The 22,451-nt window shown below is 49.7% G+C and overlaps 1 protein-coding gene and 1 long non-coding RNA gene across 2 annotated transcripts in view; one reads left to right on the forward strand and one right to left on the reverse strand.

The window, feature by feature from the left end:
- Positions 1-20,557, reverse strand: part of LOC144756210 (uncharacterized) — a 111,535-nt gene extending 90,978 nt beyond the window's left edge. Inside the window, exon 1 of the long non-coding RNA XR_013595100.1 lies at positions 20,419-20,557. This is a non-coding gene — a long non-coding RNA (uncharacterized LOC144756210). The remainder of the gene's footprint in view (positions 1-20,418) is intronic.
- Positions 1-22,451, forward strand: part of LOC144756209 (E3 ubiquitin-protein ligase TRIM39-like) — a 393,646-nt gene that overhangs the window by 206,125 nt on the left and 165,070 nt on the right. The window contains exon 5 of the mRNA XM_078645823.1: positions 21,561-21,670. Coding sequence (XP_078501949.1) covers positions 21,561-21,670 — 110 coding nt within the window. The remainder of the gene's footprint in view (positions 1-21,560; positions 21,671-22,451) is intronic.

The following is a 22,451-nucleotide window of genomic DNA, read 5'->3' on the forward strand; positions in this document are numbered from 1 at the left end:
TTCCATGCAGTGACCACCACGAGGTCTGCAATCTGTGCTTATCGCCAGAACACGACAAATCCAGCTGTACAGCCTGCGCGTCCTTTCGATCAAAGAAATCCATCAGGGATCGGAGGGCCCTTAGACACGAAATGCAGAGATCAGCTCCGGAACCGGTGGACATCTTCGTCGAGGAGGTTCCGCTCGTTCCAGAAGAATATTCAGATGATCTTGAGATCGTATCAGAGGCAGACGACTCCGATGACTCCATACCTTCGGGTCAGCGCGTGAGTACTACTGCCCCTGCACCAGATACAGCACCCAAACCGAAGGCAAAGGTCAACGCTCCGCCTCCTGGGCCCAGTCGCGACTGAAAAGACACTTCTAAAGCCCCGCCATCAAGCCCGTCTCCGAAGAAAATACAAAAGCCCCTCGGCAGCTCCTTACCGAGCAAGCCGCATGTGCCGACCCCACCAGCTCCATCGGCACCGAAACTGAAAGAAGTCTCGGCCCCGAAACAGTCGACTTCTAAAGCCAGCGTCCGACGCCTCGAAGCCGACGAGACCAGCTTCGACGCTGAAGCCATCGTCTTCGGTACCGAAACCGATAAGGCTTGATTCTGATGCGTGCAATAACACAAAGGATCCCAGAGGGAACAGAAAGGTACAACAGGGATCGCCCTCCACTCTAATCAGTCAATTCACAAAAGATCCCTGTACCGGGGACGGTTTAGTAGTCTCTATCTACTCGACATGAGTGTACACTATTCTGGTTATATTATTACAAAATGCCAGAAAAACCCCTCTTCCTCTTCACGGTGAGGTGTGTGTTCTCTAATGTCTTGCTGTCCACAACAAACCACTGTTTGTATCTAAAAACCTTAAATTTCAAGGTGGCACTCAACTCAACATGTCCATTGATGTCTGCCCTCAATCAGACAGTACATTCACCCACACTTAAACACATGTGACAATGAAAAGAATGAAAAAATGTGTGGTGGAAAGGAAGGCACCTCACGGGCGAACAACCCTCGGGGAGCTTGGCAGATGTTACCAATTCTATGCCCCTTTCTCATCATTGGTTGCCATTCCAATTCCAAACGAAGTCGGTGTACAAAACATAGAAAATGTAAAACACATAAACAGGAATGCGTGCAAAGAGGTGCTAGACAGAAAGCTTACAACAATAGCTCACTGGTGTGACCAACATATAAGAGTGACATAAAATCATCAGACACACTCACTATATAACTTTATTATTCGCACTAGTGTGTACTGGTGAATTAAAACGGCTGGTAGCTTAATCTTGCATACCACTACCTGATACCGACATGTTTCACTGCCCCAATGCTTTTGGCAGATTCATCAGGGTATTAACACTCGGTCACTGCACTGCAGGTTCCTGGGATGATTTATGGTCCTGGCTACACTGTTGTACGGTTGATACATCAATTGACAAAAAGGGTAGACGGTGGCTTGATCAGCCGGTATGAGAGGACAGGGCTGATTCAGGTGTCCCAAAAAAGATGTCCAAAATTGGTGCAGTGACCGAGTGTTAATACCCTGATGATTCTGATGCGCCCAAGCCCTCGAAACAGCCTACGATACAGAAAACAACACCATGGGTGCCGAAAACTATGCCAAAGGACACAGTAACACCTCCTAAGGCGAAAGACAAACGGCAACCTCGTTCGGACCCGAAGAAATCGGCGCCGTCCAAGGTTCCACATCAAGAAGAACTTTTCCATCCTGATCCTCTGCAAAAGAAGATCTATATTGACCCAAAGACTGGTGCTGTATCCACAACACCACACAAGAAGAGGAAGGCAGATGCGACACCTACACCTGTAGTACCTGCCAAGAAGGACTCTGCCACATCTCCTATGCACCCTTCTTCACCTATACTTCCTCCTTCTTCATCTCCTGTCTCTATTAATAATTCACCACATATTTCTCCTCAAAATTCTCCTTTTTTGTCTCCACACTCAATCAATCAATCAATCAATCAGAGCATTTGTATAGCGCACTACTCACCCGGAGGGTCTCAAGGCGCTGGGGGGGGGGGGGGGGTTCGCTACTGCTCGAATAGCCAGGTCTTGAGCTGCTTCCTGAAGGCGAGGTGGTCCTGGGTCAGGCGGAGGTGGGTCGGAAGGGAGTTCCAAGTCTTGGCAGCCAGGTAGGAGAAGGACCTTCCTCCTGTGGTGGCTCTTCGGATGCGGGGGACGGCGGCGAGGGCGTGGCTGGTCGATCGAAGCTGGCGCGTGGGAGCGTAGAAGTTGAGGCGGCTGTTGAGGTATCCTGGTCCTTGGTTGTGTAAGGCTTTGTGTGCGTGGGTGAGGAGCCGGAAGGTGATTCTCTTGTTGACCGGGAGCCAGTGCAGGTCTCTCAGGTGTCCGGAGATGTGGCTGCGGCGGGGGATGTCCAGGATGAGTCGTGCTGAGGTGTTCTGGATCCGCTGGAGTCTCTTCTGGAGTTTGGCGGTGGTTCCGGCGTAGAGGGAGTTGCCGTAGTCCAGACGGCTGGTGACGAGGGCCTGGGTGACCGTCTTCCTGGTCTCGGTGGGGATCCATCGGACGATCTTGCGTAGCATTCGCAGGATGTGGAAGCACGACGAGGAGACGGCGTTGACTTGTCTGGTCATGGAGAGGGAGGAGTCCAGGATGAAGCCCAGGTTGCGTGCGTGGTCAGTTGGTTTGGGTGCGCTGCCCAGGGCGGGGGGCCACCAGGAGTCGTCCCAGGCGGAGGGTGAGGATCCCAGGATGAGGACTTCCGTCTTGTCGGAGTTCAGTTTCAGGCGGCTGTTCGACATCCATTTGGCTACTTCTGTCATCCCTTCGTGCAGGTTGGCTCTGGCGGTGGCGGGGTCGTTAGTGAGGGAGAGGATCAGCTGGGTGTCGGCGTAGGAGATGATGTTCAGGTTGTGCTGGCGTGCGATGGCTGCGAGGGGGCTCATGTAGACGTTGAAGAGAGTTGGGCTGAGCGAGGAGCCTTGAGGAACGCCGCAGATGACTTCGGTGGCCTCCGATCTGAACGGGGGGAGGCGGACTCTCTGTGTCCTTCCGGTGAGGAAGGAGGTGATCCACTCCAGTGCCTTCTCCTGGATTCCGACGTTGCTGAGGCGCTGTACTAGGGTGCGGTGGCAGACAGTGTCGAAGGCCGCGGAGAGGTCCAGGAGGATGAGGGCCGCTGTTTCTCCGTTGTCGAGCAGGGCTCGGATGTCGTCTGTGGCTGCGATCAGGGCGGTCTCGGTGCTGTGGTTGGCCCGGAAGCCAGACTGCGAGAGGTCGAGGGAGCCGTTCGTCTCGAGGAAGGCGGCCAGTTGCTTGTTGACGGTCTTCTCGATGACTTTGGCCGGAAACGGGAGCAGCGAGATGGAGCGGTAATTCTTGAGGTCGGTAGGGTCTGCTGGTTTCTTGAGTAGAGCGCTGAGTTCGGCGTGCTTCCAGCTCTCCGGGAAGGTGGCGATGTCGAAAGAGGTGTTGATGATATCCCGCAGGTGGGGTGCGATGACAGCGTCGGCCTTGTTGAAGACGTGGTGAGGGCAGGGGTCTGTCGGAGATCCGGAGTGGATGGAGTTCATCGTGCGGATGGTGTCTTCGGTGCTGATCGGGGTCCAGGCGCGGAGGGTGGTGGTGGGGGGCGGTGGTTCGGTCGTGGCGTGCGTTGGTTGAGTGCTGAAGCTGTTGTGTATGTCCGCGATCTTGTTGTGGAAGTAGGAGGCGAGGGAGTTGCAGAGGTCTTGCGAAGGGGTGATGTCGTTGTTTCCGGCGTTGGGGTTGGAGAGCTCTTTCACGATGTTGAAGAGTTCCTTGCTGTTGTGTGCGTTGTTGTCCAGTCGTTCCTTGAATGCAGTTTTCTTGGTGGCGCGGATCAGCTGGTGGTGTTTTCGGGTGGCGAGCTTGAGGGCAGTCATGTTGTCCGGTGTTGGGTCTGTGCGCCAGGTTTTCTCGAGTGCTCTGCAGTTCTTCTTGGAGCTCTTGAGTTCGTCGTTGAACCATGGGGCTTTCTTGCTGCCGGGTCTGCTCGGCGGGGTCTTCAGCGGGGCGAGTTCGTCTGCGCAGTCGCTGATCCATTTCGTGAGGTTGGTGGCTGCTTGACTGGGGTTCGTTGTGCTGGTGGGAGGGTTCTTGCTCAAGGACGTAGTGAGCTGGTCTGCAGTGATCTTGTTCCAGCTTCTGCGGGGAGCCTGTTGCTGGTGATGGTGGAGCGTGGTCCTTCTGAAGCTGAAGTGGACGCAGCTGTGGTCCGTCCATGGGAGTCCCGTGGCGTGGCTGAAGGCGATGTCCTTGCTGGAAGAGAAGATCGGGTCGAGTGTGTGTCCGGCGTAGTGGGTGGGGGTGGTCACCAGCTGCTTGAGTCCCAGGTTTGCGAGGTTGTCCAGCAGGGTGGTGGTGTTGCGGTCGTTGTTGTTCTCCAGGTGGAAGTTGAGGTCCCCGAGGAGGATGTAGTCGGCTGAGGGGAGGGCGAGCGGGCTGATGAAGTCGGCGATGTCCTCGCTGAATTGTGTGCGTGGTCCCGGGGGTCTGTAGATGAGGGTGCCTCTGAGGGTGGTCTTGGGGTTGACGTGGATCTGGAAGTGCAGGTGTTCGGCGGGTGCGATGGTGTCATCGGTGTTGGTCGTGATGCGGATGGTGTTCCTGTGGATGATGGCGATGCCTCCTCCTGTCTGGTTGACGCGGTCCCTCCGGATGATCTTGTAGCCGTCCGGGATGGCGATGGCGGGCGCTGAGGAGGCGTTCATCCAGGTTTCCGTGAGGAAGGCGACGTCTGGGTCTGTGGTGTCGAGCAGGTTCCAGAGCTCGACGGCGTGTCTGTGGACGGAGCGGGTGTTGAGCAGGATGCACTTCAGGTGGTTGCTGCTGGTGTTCTGCTTGGTGGACGCTGGTGCAGTGCAGGTCCGGATGCAGGAGAACTTGCAGGCCTGGCAGATGAAGGGTCCGTGGGTGCGTCTCGGGGTGGCTCGGTAGCATCCAGGGGTTCGGCCGGCGTTGAGTGCGTTGAGGGTGGCGGCGTCGTACGTCCGGCGGGTGGGCTGGGGTCTGCGAGGGCCAGGGGTCCTGGCGCTGGGCGCGGTCCAGGCGCGGACGGGCGCAGACGGGCTTACCTTTGGCGCACCTTCGGCGCTCAATCGGTGCTCCCGCTGCGCGCGGCCGCTGCGCGGTCGCTCAGGGGGCGTCATAAGAAGGGGGACGGGAGGGCGGGTCTGCTGGGCTGGGCGAGCGTCCGGGCCAATGGGCCGGTGGTGGGCGGGGCCGCAGGGGCCAGCGGCGGGAAAAGTGGCGAGCGGCCGGCTCCGCTGTGGCTGGGCCGCTCGGGGGTGCTGGGGGGGCGGCGGTGGCGGCAGGCAGGCAGGAAGGGCAAGGAGGCAGGCTAGCAGGGCAGCAGGCGAGTGAGGGGGGGTGACCCGGCCTCGAGAGGCACAGTGGTCACTCCCGCGGTCACCCAGGCGCTCCCCTTAAGAAGGGGGACGGGAGGGCGGGTCTGCTGGGCTGGGCGAGCGTCCGGGCCAATGGGCCGGTGGTGGGCGGGGCCGAAGGGGCCAGCGGCGGGAAAAGTGGCGAGCGGCCGGCTCCGCTGTGGCTGGGCCGCTCGGGGGTGCTGGGGGGGCGGCGGTGGCGGCAGGCAGGCGGCAGGCAGGCAGGCAGGGCAAGGAGGCTGGCTAGCAGGGCAGCAGGCGAGTGAGGGGGGTGACCCGGCCTCGAGAGGCACAGTGGTCACTCACCTCAAAATTATGATGAGTATAGTTTAGGCAGAGGGATAGACCCAGATGATACTTTCCCATATCCTATAGAGTGGGACCCACAAGATGCACCAGATATTCCTGACCCACAGTTATACCCATCAAAACCTTCTCCTCCAGAAGATAACATTAGTTTTGGGCATCTGTTGAACAGAGCTGCAATGTACCATGAGGTCACTATGCATTCTGATGAAACAGAGGAGGATTTTCTGTTAGATACATTTGAACAATCACAGAGATCTGTCCAAATTCTCCCTATGATTAAAGGGGTCATCAAAGATATTTATAGACCCAGTGCGTACAAGGATTCTAAATCCTAGAATTGAGAAAGAATATAGGCCTGCACCAGCAGATCCAGCCTACATTAGAGGACAATTACCATTAGATTCATTAGCAGTATCCAATGCTAGAAAAAGAGCAAATTCACAAACGTCAGGTGAGGGGGCCTCACCGGACAAAGAATCTAAGGTAATTGATGCCTCCGGCAAAAGAATAGCTGCGCAAGCTACTAATATATGGTGTATAGCCAACACAAAAGCCCTACTTTCAAGATACCACAGGGCTCACTATGATCAGTTAGAGAAATTACTGGAACATCTACCTGACCAACACAGTGCGCAAGCAAACAACCTTATACAAGAAGGCAAGCAAGTGTGCATTTGATGTAGCAGACACTGCGTCAAGAGCTGTAAATACTAGTGTCCTACGTAGAAGACATGCGTGGCTGCGCATTTCAGGATTTTTATTTTTTTCTTTTTTTTTCTTTTTTTTCAAAAACCTTTATTTGAGCAAGCATAGAAAAATACAAGAATGGGCCTACAACCTCACGGGCTGGCCGCTAATAATAAGGCACAAGGAATAAATTAGAAATGTACTCCCGTGGACAGGCACAAATCAAGTACCAAGCATTACTCCCAACATATCACAGAACATATTGAATTTTGTTTTATACAAAAAGAAAAACAAACACTAAAAAGGCGAATGCACAGTAATCAAGGTCAGCCCAAAGAACGGAGGGGATGGTCAACAATCAGGAGAACATACCAAGAGCCCTGAGGCTCTAACAAGGTCGGGGGGGGGAGCAGCGGGGAGAATCGGAAATTTCCAAAACAGTATAAAAAGGTTCCGGGAACGTTCGCCTAGGGAGATAGGACAACATCAGTAGTGCCTACAAGGGGAGGGGTACAGATATCCCCACGATATTCATTCCACTGGCCCCAAATCTTCGTCCACGCCCTGGGTCTGCCCCTGGCCACATATACAGTCTTCTCACGAAACATGGACCAGTCCATGTTGTCCTCCCATTTCGAGACCTCAGGGGGCCTGGATGCGCCCCAGAGTTGCGCAATATCCCGTTTCGCAATCATGTAACCCAAGGTAGCCCATCTAGTCTGGGCTACAGAGTAGTCAGTGGGCTCCCACACATTCAACAGACACCATCGTGGCTCCGGCCGCAGGGCAACACCAGTCACAGCAGTCATCACCTCAAGCACAGCAGTCCAGTAGGCCGCCACAACTGGGCACTCCCAAAGAATGTGTAAAAAGGTAGCACTCGACCCACAACCACGCTTACATAACCCATCCAGGGAAAAGCCCATTGTCACCAGACGCGGACCAGTGACATACACTCGATGAAGGATTTTAAGTTGAACCAAACGGAGACGGGCAGGAATGGCTACCTCCTTGGGAGAAGAGAGTGCCGATTGCCAATCCTCGTCGTCCAGTTCCAACCCATCGCCGACCCAAACCTCCCGAAGTCGGACCAATAAGCCCGCCCGATTATTGATCAGCTTCTTATAGATCAGGGAAATAGTGCTATCAGGCAGGTGCCCATCAAGGACACGATCTTCGAGGGGGGAAGACTCAGGCAGGGCCTCATCAGGAGTCAAGACTGAGGCGAGGGCGTGTCGGACCTGCAGATAACGAAAAAATTCCCTACCATTCAAACCGTATTCCGCCTGGAGGGCCTGGAACGACTTCACACTACCTTTCGAACAGACATCACCCACCTTACATATCCCAATCATATCCCAGCGGTCGAAGTCCTTAGTAGACCAGAGACACCCCAAACGTTCCGAGGCATAAAGCGGCGTCGCCAGTGTCATTCGATCCTCCCATCCCAAACTCACATTCGCGGCTCGCCACACAGTTACTGCAATCCTGGACGGGCCCACGAGATGGCGCCCGGCTGATCGAGAATAAAGCGCTCTATTAAAGTCCCCACCCGGCAGCTGGAGTCTATCCATCTCGAATGCAGGATTTCGACCCGGTGAAAACATCACGTGATTAATAGCAGACAACTGGGAAGCCCAATAATATCGCTTGATATCTGGGAGCGCCATGCCCCCGTCGTACCAAGGGATGGTGAGTTTCGTGAGGGCAATACGTGGACGCCCGTCCCAAATCAATTGCCTTTGAAGACTCTCGATCTCTCGGAAATAGGTCTTGGGGATGTCGTCATAGGAATTCTGGAGCGCATAGAGGAACCGCGGCAAGGACATCATTTTAAACAGAGCCGCCCTGCCCAGAGGAGACAAAGGAAGCTTACGCCAACGGGCCACGTCCAGTCGCAATCTAAGCAACGGGGGGAGGAGATTACGCTCAAATCGGAGCGAGGGGTCCAGCGTAATGAAAATCCCTAAGTATTTGAAGCCAGACTGGACCACCTGGATAGGAAGTCTGCTCGGCAATGGGGGTAAAACACCCGAAAGAACATACACGCAGGACTTGGCCCAGTTAATAACGAGGCCTGAGTTGGCACCAAATGAAGTGAGAACATCAAATAAAACAGTCAGAGATTTACGCGGGGAGGTGAGATATAAAAGAATGTCGTCCGCGTAAAGCGAGACGCGGTCCTCAAAGTCCGGTGACCAGCGAATCCCCTTGAGCGAAGGCTCCCACCGAAGCCATGCAGCTAATGGTTCCAAGGCGAGTGCAAAAAGCAACGGAGACAAGGGGCAGCCCTGACGGGTACCCCTGCCAAGGGTGAAAGGGGTCGAAACTCTACCATTTACCACTACTTGCGCCAAAGGTGCAGCATATAATAACTTGATCCAACCAATAAACTCAGGCCCGAAACCAAATTTCTCAAGAGCCGCCCAAAGATAAGGCCATTCCACAGTATCAAAAGCCATTGAGGCATCCAACGATGCCAAAATGGCCGGCTCCGTCAGAAGCCCCGCCCTCGCAATCGCACCGTGGAGACGACGTAGGTTAAGAGCCGTGTTGCGATGCGGGATAAATCCGGATTGATCCGGATGGACCAAGCCACTAATGACCGTCAGGAGGCGGGACGCCAGGAGTTTCGCCAATACCTTGGGCTCAACATTCAGCAGGGATATGGGCCTATAGGATGAACAAAGGTCCCGCGGTTTACCATCCTTGGGGATGACAACTATCGTGGCCAGTCGCTGATCATATGGGAGAATACCCCGTTCCCGGGACTCCAGAAACATGGCGCGAAGATAAGGCGCCACCCTGTCGGGACGCAACTTGTACAGTTCAATTGGCAACCCGTTCGGGCCCAATGCTTTGCCCGAATGGAGTGAACGGATGGCAGTAGCTATCTCATCAACAGTAAAGGGGGAATCCAACGCTACACGATCCAAATCGGAGACACTGGGCAGAGCTATATCACGCAATAGAAGGCGAGAGTCAGCCACATCCCTCACAGACACAGGGGTATATACCACACGGAAATACTCAGCAAAACAGTCAACTATGCCAATCGGGTCCGTCACACTCTCACCACTCGTAGACTGAATCACGGGCACCACACGATTAGCTCTCTCCTTCTTATCCAGCCATGCCAGCAATTTACCCGCTTTGTCCCCCACATCATACAAACGACCCTGTTGCTCCCGAAACATCACTTTAGCAGCATCCGTGACCATAGATTTATAGGCAAATTGTTTCAGACCCAGGGCGTGGAGTTTCGCAGACGTGACCCCCGATTCCAAAGCATCCTCCAATGCAGAAATCTCTCCCTCAAGGTCCACCACCTCCCTATTCCTCGCCCTCTTAGCTTCAACAATAAGGGAGAGGGCCTGCCCACGAATCACCGTCTTAAAGGCCTCCCACAGGGACACCGCTGAGGAAACCGACCCCTCGTTATCCAGAAAATATGCGTCCAAAGACTGAAGCAAAAGGCTGCGGGTCTCGGGGGAGGTAAGGTACCACGGATTGATGGGAGCCACCCGGCCCACTGCCTCCACTCCAACCTCAAAACGGAGCCAGAGCGGAGAGTGGTCAGAAATACCCCTGGGTAGGTGTACAATCTCACGCACCGCTGGCGACTGAGCCGCGGGCATCAGGAAATAATCTAGTCTAGACAGACTCCCATGGGCCCCAGAGTGAAAGGTGTATTGAAGCTGAGTAGGATGCAAAAGCCTCCAGCAATCCACCAAGCCAAAGGTATCCAAAAACCCACCCAACCATTGTTGGGCCGCAGGAGTATCTCTAGGGGGGTGGCGATCGTGGTGACCGGAGAACACCGAATTAAAATCACCAGCCAGAAAGAGAGTACTATCAGGGAGGTCCAACAACACACGGCCCAAATCGGAAAATGTAGAAGTCTGCAAGCCGGGGGGTACGTAAACAGTAAATAGGGAGAGGGCACGACCCTCATAGCGACCCACAAGGACAGCATATCGCCCCCGATCATCCTGAATCACATCATCAATAGCTAGGGGGAGGGAAGCCCGAACGAGGATACCCACACCCCTAGAACCCGAGGTAAACCCCGAATGTGCTACGAGGCGATAGCCCCACCTATTCATCGCATGACAAACATTGCCTACCAAATGAGTCTCCTGCAGGAAAACAATATCAGGAGATAAACGTCGTATACATTTCAACACCACACTCCGTTTGATACGATCCCCCAAACCGTTAACGTTCCACGAAACAAATCTCAACCCGCTACCCCCCATCCCACCCAGCAAAGCCAAAACCCCCCACCAATGAGCATGACACAAGAAACATCTTCAAATACAGGATAAAGTCGCCTTGAAAACAGAACACACAAACAACGAACTTCCCAACCGCCCACCCCCCAAATAACAAGAAAACACCCCCCACCCTGCACCCCTGCAAAAAGCTAAAAAGCCACCCCAACCTGCAGTGTGCCTGTCGCCCAAGAACCCCTATTCTACACAAAGACCCCGGAGGAGGAAAGGCTCCGTCCCACCCGCCACCCTGATCAAGACCAGTAACGAGAAAAAGAACATACATCAAATCAAATAAGCAGTAGAGGAACGTAGGCATACACTCCTGGAAAGAGTTATTCAGAACAAGGCACCAGGCAAAGACGAAATGTTCAGCTCTCTACACCACCTTCAGCACCGCCCGGGTGGGCATCGGACTCAGTCTCTGGAGGTCGGCCAGGCAAAGAGTCAAGCCAGTCATTCACAGCATCCGGCCGATCAAAGAAGAAAGTTCGGTCATTATACTCAACCCGCAGCCTGGTCGGAAAAAGCATAGCGTAGCGCATCCCCATGTCCCTAAGACGCTTTTTGGCACCACGAAATCCCATCCGCTGCTTCTGGACCTGTTGGGAAAAGTTCACCGTGGCATTCTCAAAGGCCACCGGGCCCTTGACCCGTGATGCCTGCAAGATAGCGTCCCGATCCCTATAGTGGAAAAGTTTTGCAACAATAGGTCTCGGCGGGGCACCTGGCTTACCCTGGCCCCCCGGAACACGATGTGCACGCTCCACTGTGAAAAATTTACTAAGGCCAGATGGAGAAAGGTGGTTTTGGATCAGGTCTTCAACCAGGAGATCAACCGAGTGGGGTTCTGGATTCTCCGGAACACCAACCACGCGAACATTACAGCGACGTGCCCTGTTCTCAAAATCTTCCAAGCGCCGGGTCATGAAATCGTTCACCCTACGGAGATTGCCAATCTCCGTCTGTATCTCAGAGACGTCCGCCGTGAGGCTGGATGATTTGATGTCCAATGACTTCACCTTTTCGTTCGTTTTTGAGAGATCGGCTCGAATTAAGTTCACATCGACGGCCACGGTGTCAATTTTGTGGGCCAAGGTTTCATATTGTTGGCCTATCGACTCCCTCATGCCAGAAATGGCGCCCATGATGTCCTGCAAGGAAGGCTCCGTCGACGCATCCACGACGTGGTCAGACGCACTGGGACCGGGCAGGGCAGCTCCGGGGGACCCCCTAGAGTGGGTATAACGGTCCATGACGTTAGATTGGACCGGACCCCCGCGCAGAGGTGTCTTCGTCTTCCGCGTCTCCCGGTCCCCTCTGCCCGCCATTTTGGAGATGCGTCACAAGGAGATTCACCAGGGTCAACGGACCGGGCACCAGAAAGGGAGGCCTCGGGACCAAAGGACCGCAACAAGGGTACCACTAGGATGGGGACAGCCAAATAGGAGAATAGTCCAGCCAAAGGCCCGACAGCCGACTCGTGCCCTGGACCCAGCTCTGGCCCGACCCTCTCGCCGATGTCCCGGTCAGAGGCAGAATCGAAACCGAAACTTAAGAAGGGGACCCACAAGTCCAATCCCCCTGCCGTTGTTGTTCAACTCCAAGACGGCCACTGAACCTCACCCAGTCCCGGGCGCACCTCAAGGGCGGAGCCCAAAAGTTCGAATCACCGTAACTCAGGCCCCCGGTGTCAAAATAAATTTCTGAAAGGTCCAGGTAGATCAGCCCAACGTCCTCTATACAAATCCTCGTGAAATATCAGGATTTATGCAGGATATTATGCCGGGAGCGGCGGGGGTCCGGGGAGCGCTGCGCTCACGCGCCCATCTCGGATGCCCGCCAAGCTCCTCCTCCGCATTTCAGGATTTAAACCGGAAGTACAAACTACCATTTTAAATCAACCATTAATCAAAACCAATTATTTGGTCCAGAAGTAGACACAACACCTGAGAAAATGAAGAAGGATACAGATACTGCCAAATCTATGGGAGCTTTACAGTCTACACAAACTAAAAGTTCCTTTCGTCGCTCCTTTTATAGGGGAGGCTCCAAACAAACCGGGGCAGACAACACAACATCCTTCAAGTCAAACACACAAACCTCCTCAAACAAAGGCTATTATAGAGGAGGTTACAGAGGAAACTATAACAAGGCAAGAGGTTGTGGTAACAACAATAACAGAACCTCTTCCACCACAAAACAGTGACTTACCTCTGCTCCCCCAACAGCATTCCACTCCTGTGGGGGCTGATTAACACAGTTCCTACCTGTCTGGAATTCAATCACAACAGACAAGTGGGTAAGACAAATTATCCAGCATGGCTACTGCCTGGAACTTACAGCAACCCCTCCACACATACCACCCAGACAGCGTCCAATGTCAGCAGAACACCTTAATCTGCTCAAACAAGAAGTCCTTGCACTTCTTCAGAAGGACGCAATAGAGATAGTTCCTTTACAACAACAAGGAACATGGGTGTATTCGCTGTACTTTCTAATACCCAAGAAGGACAGGACCCTACGGCCAATTCTGGACCTCAGACCCCTCAATTACTTCATTGTATCAGATCATTTCCATATGATCACTTTGCAAGAAGTACTTCCACTGCTGCAACAAGGCGATTTCCTTACAACACTAGACCTAAAGGACGCCTACTATAACATTCCTATGCATCCTGCCCACAGGAAGTATCTAAGTTTGTACTGGAAGGACAACATTATCAGTTCAAAGTCCTTCCATTCGGGGTTACTACAGCAGCAAGAGTATTCACAAAGTGCCTAGCTGTAGTAGCAGCACATCTCAAGAGACAACAAATACATGTCTTTCCTTACCAATCAGTGTGTTCAACACACACATCAGACAATTCAAACGTTGCACAACTTGGGATTCACAATCAACTACACCAAGTTGCACCTGCAACCCTCTCACATACATCAGTATCTAGGAGCCACAATAAACATGTCTACAGCTCTAGCGTATCCCAGCCCAGCAAGGATACAAAGCATTTAAGCCTTAGTCACAGCCTTCCAACATCAACAATCTCTGCAAGCCAGAATGTTCATGAGACTAATAGGCATGATGGCATCTTGCATCTTCATAGTGCCATATGCAAGACTGCAAATGCGTCCATTGCAGGAATGTCTAGCACAACAATGGAATCAGGCTCAAGGGCAACTAACAGACCTGGTGTTGATAGACAGCCGCACATATCGCTCTCTGCAATGGTGGAACACCAAAAACTTGACAAGGGGGCGGCCGTTCCTCGAACATGTTCCACAAATAGTACTAACAGACGCATCTCTCACAGGATGGGGAGCCCATCTATTACATTATACAACTCAAGGCCAGTGGAACACTCAACAAAGACTGCTCCATATCAACCACCTAGCATTTCTAGCAATATTCTTAGCACTCAAAACTTTCCAAGTTCAAGTACAAAGCAAAGCTGTCTTAATCCGGAGGGACAACATGACAGCTATGTATTATATAAAAAAACAGGGGGGATACACTCTCTACAACTGTTACAGCTCACACAGAACATCTGGCGATGGGCCATTCCTTAAAACATATATCTGTTAGCAGAACACCTTCCAGGAGTTCACAATCAGATAGCAGATCTGTTGAGGCGGCAGACACAACAGATTCATGAATGGGAACTACATCAGCAAGTTCTTCAACCATTCTTTCACAAGTGGGGTCACCCACACATAGATCTGTTTGCCACACACGAAAACGCAAAATGCCCAACCTTCGCCGCCAGGTTCCCACACCAGCTGTCAAAGGGCAGTGCGATATGGATGAACTGGTGGGACAAATGTGCGTACGCTTTTCCACCACTAATACCATTAGTAGTACGCAAGCTCAGGCAACAGTCTCTCAAATTAATTCTCGTGGCTCCCACATGGGCATGACAATCATGGTTCACCACGCTTCTAGAGCTCTCTCTAGTTCCACATCAAAAGTTACGCCCAACACCATCCCTGCTAACACAGAACCATGGAGAAATCAGACACCCAGACCCAAATCAACTGAATCTGGCGATCTGGCTCCTGAAATCGTAGAGTTTGGTTATCTTAACCTGCCTCCAGACTGTGTGAATATTGTTAAAGAGGCCAGAAGACCTACTACCACAGCTTGTTATGCTGCTAAATGGAAGAGATTTGCCATTTATTGCAACAATAATGAAATTGATCCACTGGATGCTTCCATCCAGAATATCATTTGCTACCTTTTACATTTGCAAAGATGTAGTTTGGCATATTCATCCATACGCCTGCACCTTACAGCAATTGCAGCATATTTACAGAACAGACAACATCTGTCTCTTTTTAGAGTACCTGCTAATAAAGCATTTATGGAAGGATTAAAAAGAATAATTCCTCCTAGGTTACCACCTTCACCAGTGGAACTTAAACATTGTTCTTACAAGACTCATGGGACCACCTTTTGAGCCTCTACACAAATGTGAATTGCAATTTTTCACATGGAAATCGGCTTTTCTTATTGCCATTACTTCTCTTAGAAGGGTAAGTGAGATACAAGCTTTTACAATACAAGAACCATTTTTACAACTACATCGTAATAAGGTGGTTCTAAGGACTAATCTTAAATTCCTACCAAAAGCCATTACTCCTTTTCATTTAAACCAATCTGTGGAGTTACCTGTGTTTTTTCAAAACCCTGACTCGGTAGCTGAAAGAGCTTTACACACCCTTGATGTTAAGAGCTCTTCTCTACTACATAGATAGAACTAAATCTTTTCGCAAAACAAAACAATTGTTTGTATCTTTCTCTCCACCTCATAAGGGCAACCCCATCTCTAAAGGGGGGATTGCAAGGTGGATTGTAAAATGTATACAAATATGCTACCAGAAAGCAAAACGTATATTAACAGTTCCTCCTAGAGCATATTCCACACGCAAACTAGGAGCCTTTATGGCTTTCTTGGGGAACATCCCCCTAGAATACATATGTAAGGCAGCGACATGGTCTACCATACACACTTTCACAAAACACTAATGTGTTGATGTGCAAGCCAAGCCGCAAGCTGCAGTGGGCCAATCTGTACTTAAAACTCTATTTCAAACTACTGCAACAGATACAGGTGACCACCGCTAGGGGAGACACTGCTGCACAATCGATGCATAGTGTACGATCTGCAGCTCATATGCCTCGAACGGAAAATGCTACTTACCAGTATGCATCTATTCTTGGCATGTAGAGCTGCAGATTCGTACACGCTCTCCCGCCTCCCCGGAAACTGTATCTGTTCCAGTATTATCTTACTTAGATGCATACGCATGGACATCCTTTTTTTCTTTACTTCTCTAACTCCATCATTTCCCATCATGGCGAAAAACAATCTAAGGATGGAGTGGATGCCCATGCGCACTATTGTCCAAGGGAGGAGTCACCTATCTTGTGACTACAATAGACTTCTTCCAAGAAGACAACAACATGCAATCATCCGAGCCCAACATCAGGTGGGGATCTAATGCATAGTGTACGAATCTGCAGCTCTACATGCCAAGAACAGATGCATACTGGTAAGTAGCATGTTCCTTCCACTTGTCTGCTGTTGGGTGCCTTCTCTGTTTATTTGTCTCCTCTTTATGCAGGATTCTACCCTCTGCGCTAGCCCAAGTGACCACATCACGATCCCAAATAGATGTATGAGGGCCAATGCTAGATTTCCACACCATGGTGGTCCGTCGTTTAGCTAGTGTCACGGCGAGGTCAATAAATCTATTCCCTGGTTTACATTTTGGAGGGTGGTGAAATAGTCCTAAGAGGCAGGTGTCCATTGTGACAGTAAAAGTGCATCCCAGTGTGGCATTTAACATAGTCATCACTTCCGACAAGTATGTGAGTAACTTTTCACAGCCCCAGGTCATCTGCATCAATTACATCTCATGCAGCATCTAGGTTCACCCCCATAAGCAACGAAAAGGCAATGGGGTGTCATATATGACATGTGAATACAATTAAATTGAATGTACTTCATTCGCATATTTGCAGGATATCTTCTTGGGGGATTCCAATACTTTACTCCATTCCCGGTCAGTGAGTTCCCTGTTAAGAATCATTTGCCATTTGTCTCGTAGAACCCTCAGAGGGGAAAGGGATGCATTTAGTTTGATGTCCCGCTTAGCCCAGAGTAAGCAATGAATGCAACACATCGTGTGTTTCCGGTTCCTCACTTCCCAGATCCCATAACTGTTCAAACGCCTGGGTCAGGGCTTCGTATTGCAGGAACAGTCCGGGTGAGAGACCGCACTCCTCCATCAGAACTGCCAAGGGAAGCAAGACCTTTTCCCGATGGCAATCACCCACCGTGTCAAGTCCAGCCTCCAGCCAAGTTACCTTCTGTTCTGATGAGACAATCAATTGTTGCTCTTCGTGTGGTAGCCCCACCAGAGGCAATTCTGGGGAATACTTCAGAGTTGCAGTTATCCTAGCCATGCAGCGTCTTCAACATTGCAGGGCAGCGGTTTGTAGGGTCGAGGTATATGGGACTTTGATAGAGTTTTCTAACAACTTTGCCACCTATAGATGGGGATGTCTACCAGGTTCCATCAAAATGGTCCCTTCTGTGTTCACTCCTTCCAGCCATTGGGCTAACCATTGCAGCTGAGATGTCAGAGAGTAAAGCTCAAAATCCAGCACTCCGAGGCCTCCCTCCATCATTGGTTGCCGAAGGGTCTCCATCTCCCCAAATTTGGTGCCGCAGTAAATGATCCAGCTGTCGGAACTACCTCGCTGGCATCAGCACTGGTAGATTAGTAAACAATATATAGTAGGCGAGGTAGCATGACCATTTTGGTCAACGAGATCCTAGCCATTATGGGCAGTCTCAGGGAGCGCCAAAATGCCACTATAGATCGAAGTGATCTTAATGCTCTTTCGAGGTTTCTCTCCTTCAAGTCATCTAACGAGTGAAAGACATGAATGCCCAAATATCGGAACCTGTTAGGAAGCCAGTTAAGTTCAATCAGTGAGGACGAGGGCCTGGGCAATGGGCCCGCCACTAGGAACAAGTAGGTATTTTTTTAATTGAAAATGATAAACATTTTTCAAAATTAAATGGACAGTGCCACCATGTTGTAGACTGTCATTAGTGCGGGTGTGGTGAATTACGTGCCAGTGCAGAGCACCGGAAACCACCAGCTCAATTTAAGCACTGTGGCTTAAGTAACCTCAACATTTAAATCGTTTTCCTTCGGTGTTTGGGGGAGAAGTTTGATAAATGAGGCCAAATTCATTAATCTTACTGTTAATACAAAAATAACAGGCCTCTGGTCCACTGAGTCCTTGGATTCCACTGCACCATCTCAGGTGGTCTGCGAACCCACAAAACTTCTAAACTTCTAACCAATAAGGTCTGTCAATCATAAGCATTTTACCCCAAACAATGTAACTTTGGCTGCTTCTGCGAGGATAAAAGTTTCATCAATTAGCAGTCTAACTTAATGCCTCCCTAGTGTATTTATAAAATGTATGTGTTGACACACGCTCTGTGCTTAACTAACACCCAGCTTCAGCAATAAGGATTTTTATTTATTTAGAAAATTACAAGCTTTTGCACACTTAGAGAGCAGGTATTCCTACCGCTCCGTGATCTATGCATGTATACACACGGATGCTAAGGGAGGTAAGGCCCAGAAGTCCCTTTTATGCACTTTCATATTCCAAGCACTTTCACTTTTTGCATTGAAAGGGGTCATGGTTATGTTTCTCAGCAGAGCTGAAATACTTCCACTGCCAGAGTAAAAGTAGGCAGCATGTATGCGTGGTATAATGAGCATATTGTCTTCAAACTTTTAGTTGGTCATGTCTCCTCCCCTTTTTTACACAAAACCCCTGCATGGTCTCTAGCTTTGAGCTACCTGGCTTGATTGCAGGTTGTGTCTGTCCGAGGCCAGTGTGAATCGAGTTGTTTCTATCCCAACAAAGGTGCTGAGAGCTTATATCACATGATTACCTATTGATTTCTGAATACGACCTGAGTATTCTATAGGTGTGTGGTTGCTCTCATATTTTAACAATTGCAGAGGAAATGGATGTGCTGGTTTTAAACTGTACCAAGCAGATGTGACCCAGCCTCATGACTCATTGAATGTGTGGGTTCAAATGTGCAATACCTTTTTACCAGTGCATAGGTTTCAAGAAAGTAGTTAATGATTAGAAGTTCATGTGAGAACGTCTCAACTGCAGTCTCCAGTCATTGGACCAAAATTGGTGGTGGTAGAGTTATAGTATAATATATGAACATACAGGAAGTTAATAATATTGTATTATGGAAAGAAGGAAATGTTTCCTTTATTTTTATGTTTAAGGACCAGTGGTCTAAATAAACATTACCTTGAACTGGACTGAACTGAACTACAGGAAGGTAGTTGTAGCCAATTCGGTAGAATACTGGAGGGAGTCTTTTGCGAAGCCAGATGGCGTTAACCCTCACCACTTGTATCTGCTGTGACCTGTAGGTCACAAGTTCGATTTGGGGCAAGACAAACTCACCCATCTTTCTGAAAGTCAATAAAGATAAAACCATTAAAGTGGGCAGGGTAGCACATGTATTTTTGCCATGCTTAGATATGGCAGATGTTTGAGTGATGGTTTACCATAACTTCCGTATATAGGTAAGTCCATGATGGGGTAGGCTTCTGAACATCAAATATTGAGTGATGCAAGTCCAAATCTACCTGTATAAATTCGATCTTGTTGGTTGAATCGCATCTGTGATTCAATCGCATTACGTTGCCAAAAACGGCAGAGTAAAAACTTTACGAAATAGTTATAAACAAAACAGAAATGTTCAGTATATAACACCATATAAAAATGAAGTGGTCATGAGATTACCCTCTTTATTCAAAGGATTATCCAGTGCCCTCTGTATGTTCTATAAATCCGGTGTTGACACAACATTTCATTCTTCTTGCGGAAGCATCTTCATCCAACCTTCAAGAACAGATATAGTATGGAAAGATACTGGTGACCAACTTATGCCAGGGGCGTTTTAAAACTGAGGCGGGGCAAATCAAGTCAGCTTTCACTGCAGCTGCAGCGAGAACGAGACCAAGAAGTGGTCCGTCCAAGCCTGTGGGACCGTCGGGAAAACTTTCAGAGGACTTAGATTAGAGAATATGGGGTCCAGTAGATGGCCTGCCACATGTGTGCACTCGAGGACACGCTGCGACAACTGATAGGCCTCTAGGTCAGCCAGAAAGCTGGAGATCTCGGCCTTCCCACAGTTCTCAAGATGGAGATTGAGATCCCCTAAGATAGTGAAATTCGCTGCTCTGCTTACGAATAGTGTGACTTTGTTCGGTAGATTTTCCCTGAACATGCTCGAGGGACCTGGGGGCCCGTAGATGAGGAGACTGGACATAGTAAAATTGTGGTTCAACATGATTTTAAATAGTGCACTTTCGGAGTCCACTATGTTTTCCTTACTCAAACTACAGGTATAGAAATCCTTGACAATCACTGCAATACCGCCCCCTCTGTTTACGGTCTTCAGCACATATCCTTGAGGAAGAGCCAACCAGGGCTCTGCCACCGAGTCTTGAGTAAGCCAAGTCTCCGTTAAGAATAGAGCATCCGGAGACTCATCGGCTAAAAGTTCAAACACCTTGGCATGATGTTTCACAAGTGAACGACAATTCAAACTGAGGAACTTGAACTCCATATAGTCTGATGGACTTAAGACAAACTCCTCTAGAGGCAGTTTAAATGAACAAAACTTACAGTTAAAGGAGCTATCCTGCGGGGCCCAAGGTAAAGAAGGGCAATTGATTTCCAAAGTCTGGAGCTTTTCACGTGAGAACCTGATAGGATCCGCAGTGAAATGCGCAGGGGTTCTGGCGACTGGCGACGGTCCGGCGCGTGTCCGTTGCGCGGTCGCAGCTGTGCCTGCATTTGAATAGTCTGGGGAAAAAACAACTGTCCCACTAACTTTCACTCCCCCCAAGATGGCGGACTCGTTCCTGCCACCCCGGGTGAGCTACAGCCTTTCCCTTTGCCCACCGCCGGATGACCGCCCTATGCCTCCCGCGATAAACAACAGTGCAAATAACAGGGGAGTTTTAAAATCCCAATCAATGCGGCGTAGTGCTAAAATATTTAAAAAGATGCCTAAATTAGCGTCAGGACAGGAAGAGAAACAACCAAGTTTAAGCTCTCGGCTCACGCCTCAGGAGTCCATTTCACACCACATAATTCCACATCAAAGCACTTAATTTCCCTCCACAAAACGTAATTCCACTACACAACACATATATCCAATCCACACCACAGAATTACACATCTTGACACATAATTCAACACCATAACACATAATTCCACTCCACTACATTCTACTCCAAGACACACAATGCCACTCCACACCATGCCACATAACTGCATTCCACATAAAACCTCTCTCGCACCATGCCACATAACTGCATTCCACATAAAACCTCTCTCGCACCATGCCACATATTTACACTACTCATATTTGAACTCCACACCACATACATCCACTCCGCTATATAACACATGGCTAAAATACATTTACATTGACCTTGCCAATAGCTCTCGGATTACCAAGCCCTATAGGCTTTGCCAATGCTTGTTAAAAAAAGTTTCCCTGACAGGACCTTGATTTTGTTATCACAGAAGTGCAAATTACAGCCCCCACCTTTGACACTGTCTGACCACTGACTGTCCGAGGACCAGCGAAAAGTCACTTGAGAGAACAATAAGATACGTAGGTGAAACCCAAATACATTGTGGCAGTGACATTATGCAGAGTATGCCTTCCCTTGGTGTAGATAAAAGGTACAGTGAGAGTGAAATCGGTATGCTGAGGAGGCTGAGGAACGCTTACTGTATTTCCCTCTAGTCAACAGGTATAGTAACGTGAAGGCTCAGAAACCTCCAGAAGATGTGGCTGTGGAGCAGACTCTGAAGAGCATTGGAGAACATTCCTCCCTGCAGGACAAACTCTTGGAGTTAAAAGGTAAACAGGCATCAGATTGTGAGACAAACATCAGATAAGCGACAGTTGTTTATGATGGAGAAACATGTGCACTGCTACAACACTCCTGTATCCCGCGAAGAAGGCTCCAAACACAAGCATGCATGATGGCAAGTGCTGTACTTGTTCTGTGAAGGTGGGTAGGAGAGGAGTGTAAACAAATCTGTGATTGAGTTCAGAAGTGCTATGGAGCGAGAGCAGAGAAAGTTGTGAAAATGAGAAAAGTAGAAATGGGAGAGCAGTGACGCCAGTCAGTGGTGGCAGTGAAAGTATGATTGGAAAAGCAGCATTGTGAGACTGTACTGCTTGTAATGAGAAGGAGGCCTTCGAGAGGTCACTACATTTGAAATGAAGATCTGCCATGTTCTGTGTAGGCTTCAGGGACGTCAACAGATGTGTTCTCCTGGATGTATTTGGGGAATCCTCTTGATCGAAAGACTATTGCTGAGGTTTCTTTGAGAGAATTCTGCATATCTTTCTTTGGAAAAGACATCTATTGAATGTGGTTAGATAGATGGGTCCACGACACCTGAGAATATTTACTGCACTTTCAAATTAATGTAGGCCAGTAGAGAGATCCAACAAGGAAATGTTCCTTACGTGAAGTCCTAAATATTTTAATAGGTTTGCCTATACATGGGATTTACCACATAACATATTTATTAAAAAAAAGACAGTTTCAGGTATAAAAATACAGTCCACTCTATATCTGAAATCTACATTGTGAAAACTAATTTTGTATTTTCATTTTGAAAATTGCCAA

This window comes from Lissotriton helveticus, chromosome 5_1 (genome assembly GCF_964261635.1).
Source record: "Lissotriton helveticus chromosome 5_1, aLisHel1.1, whole genome shotgun sequence".
NCBI classification, from domain to species: domain Eukaryota; kingdom Metazoa; phylum Chordata; class Amphibia; order Caudata; family Salamandridae; genus Lissotriton; species Lissotriton helveticus.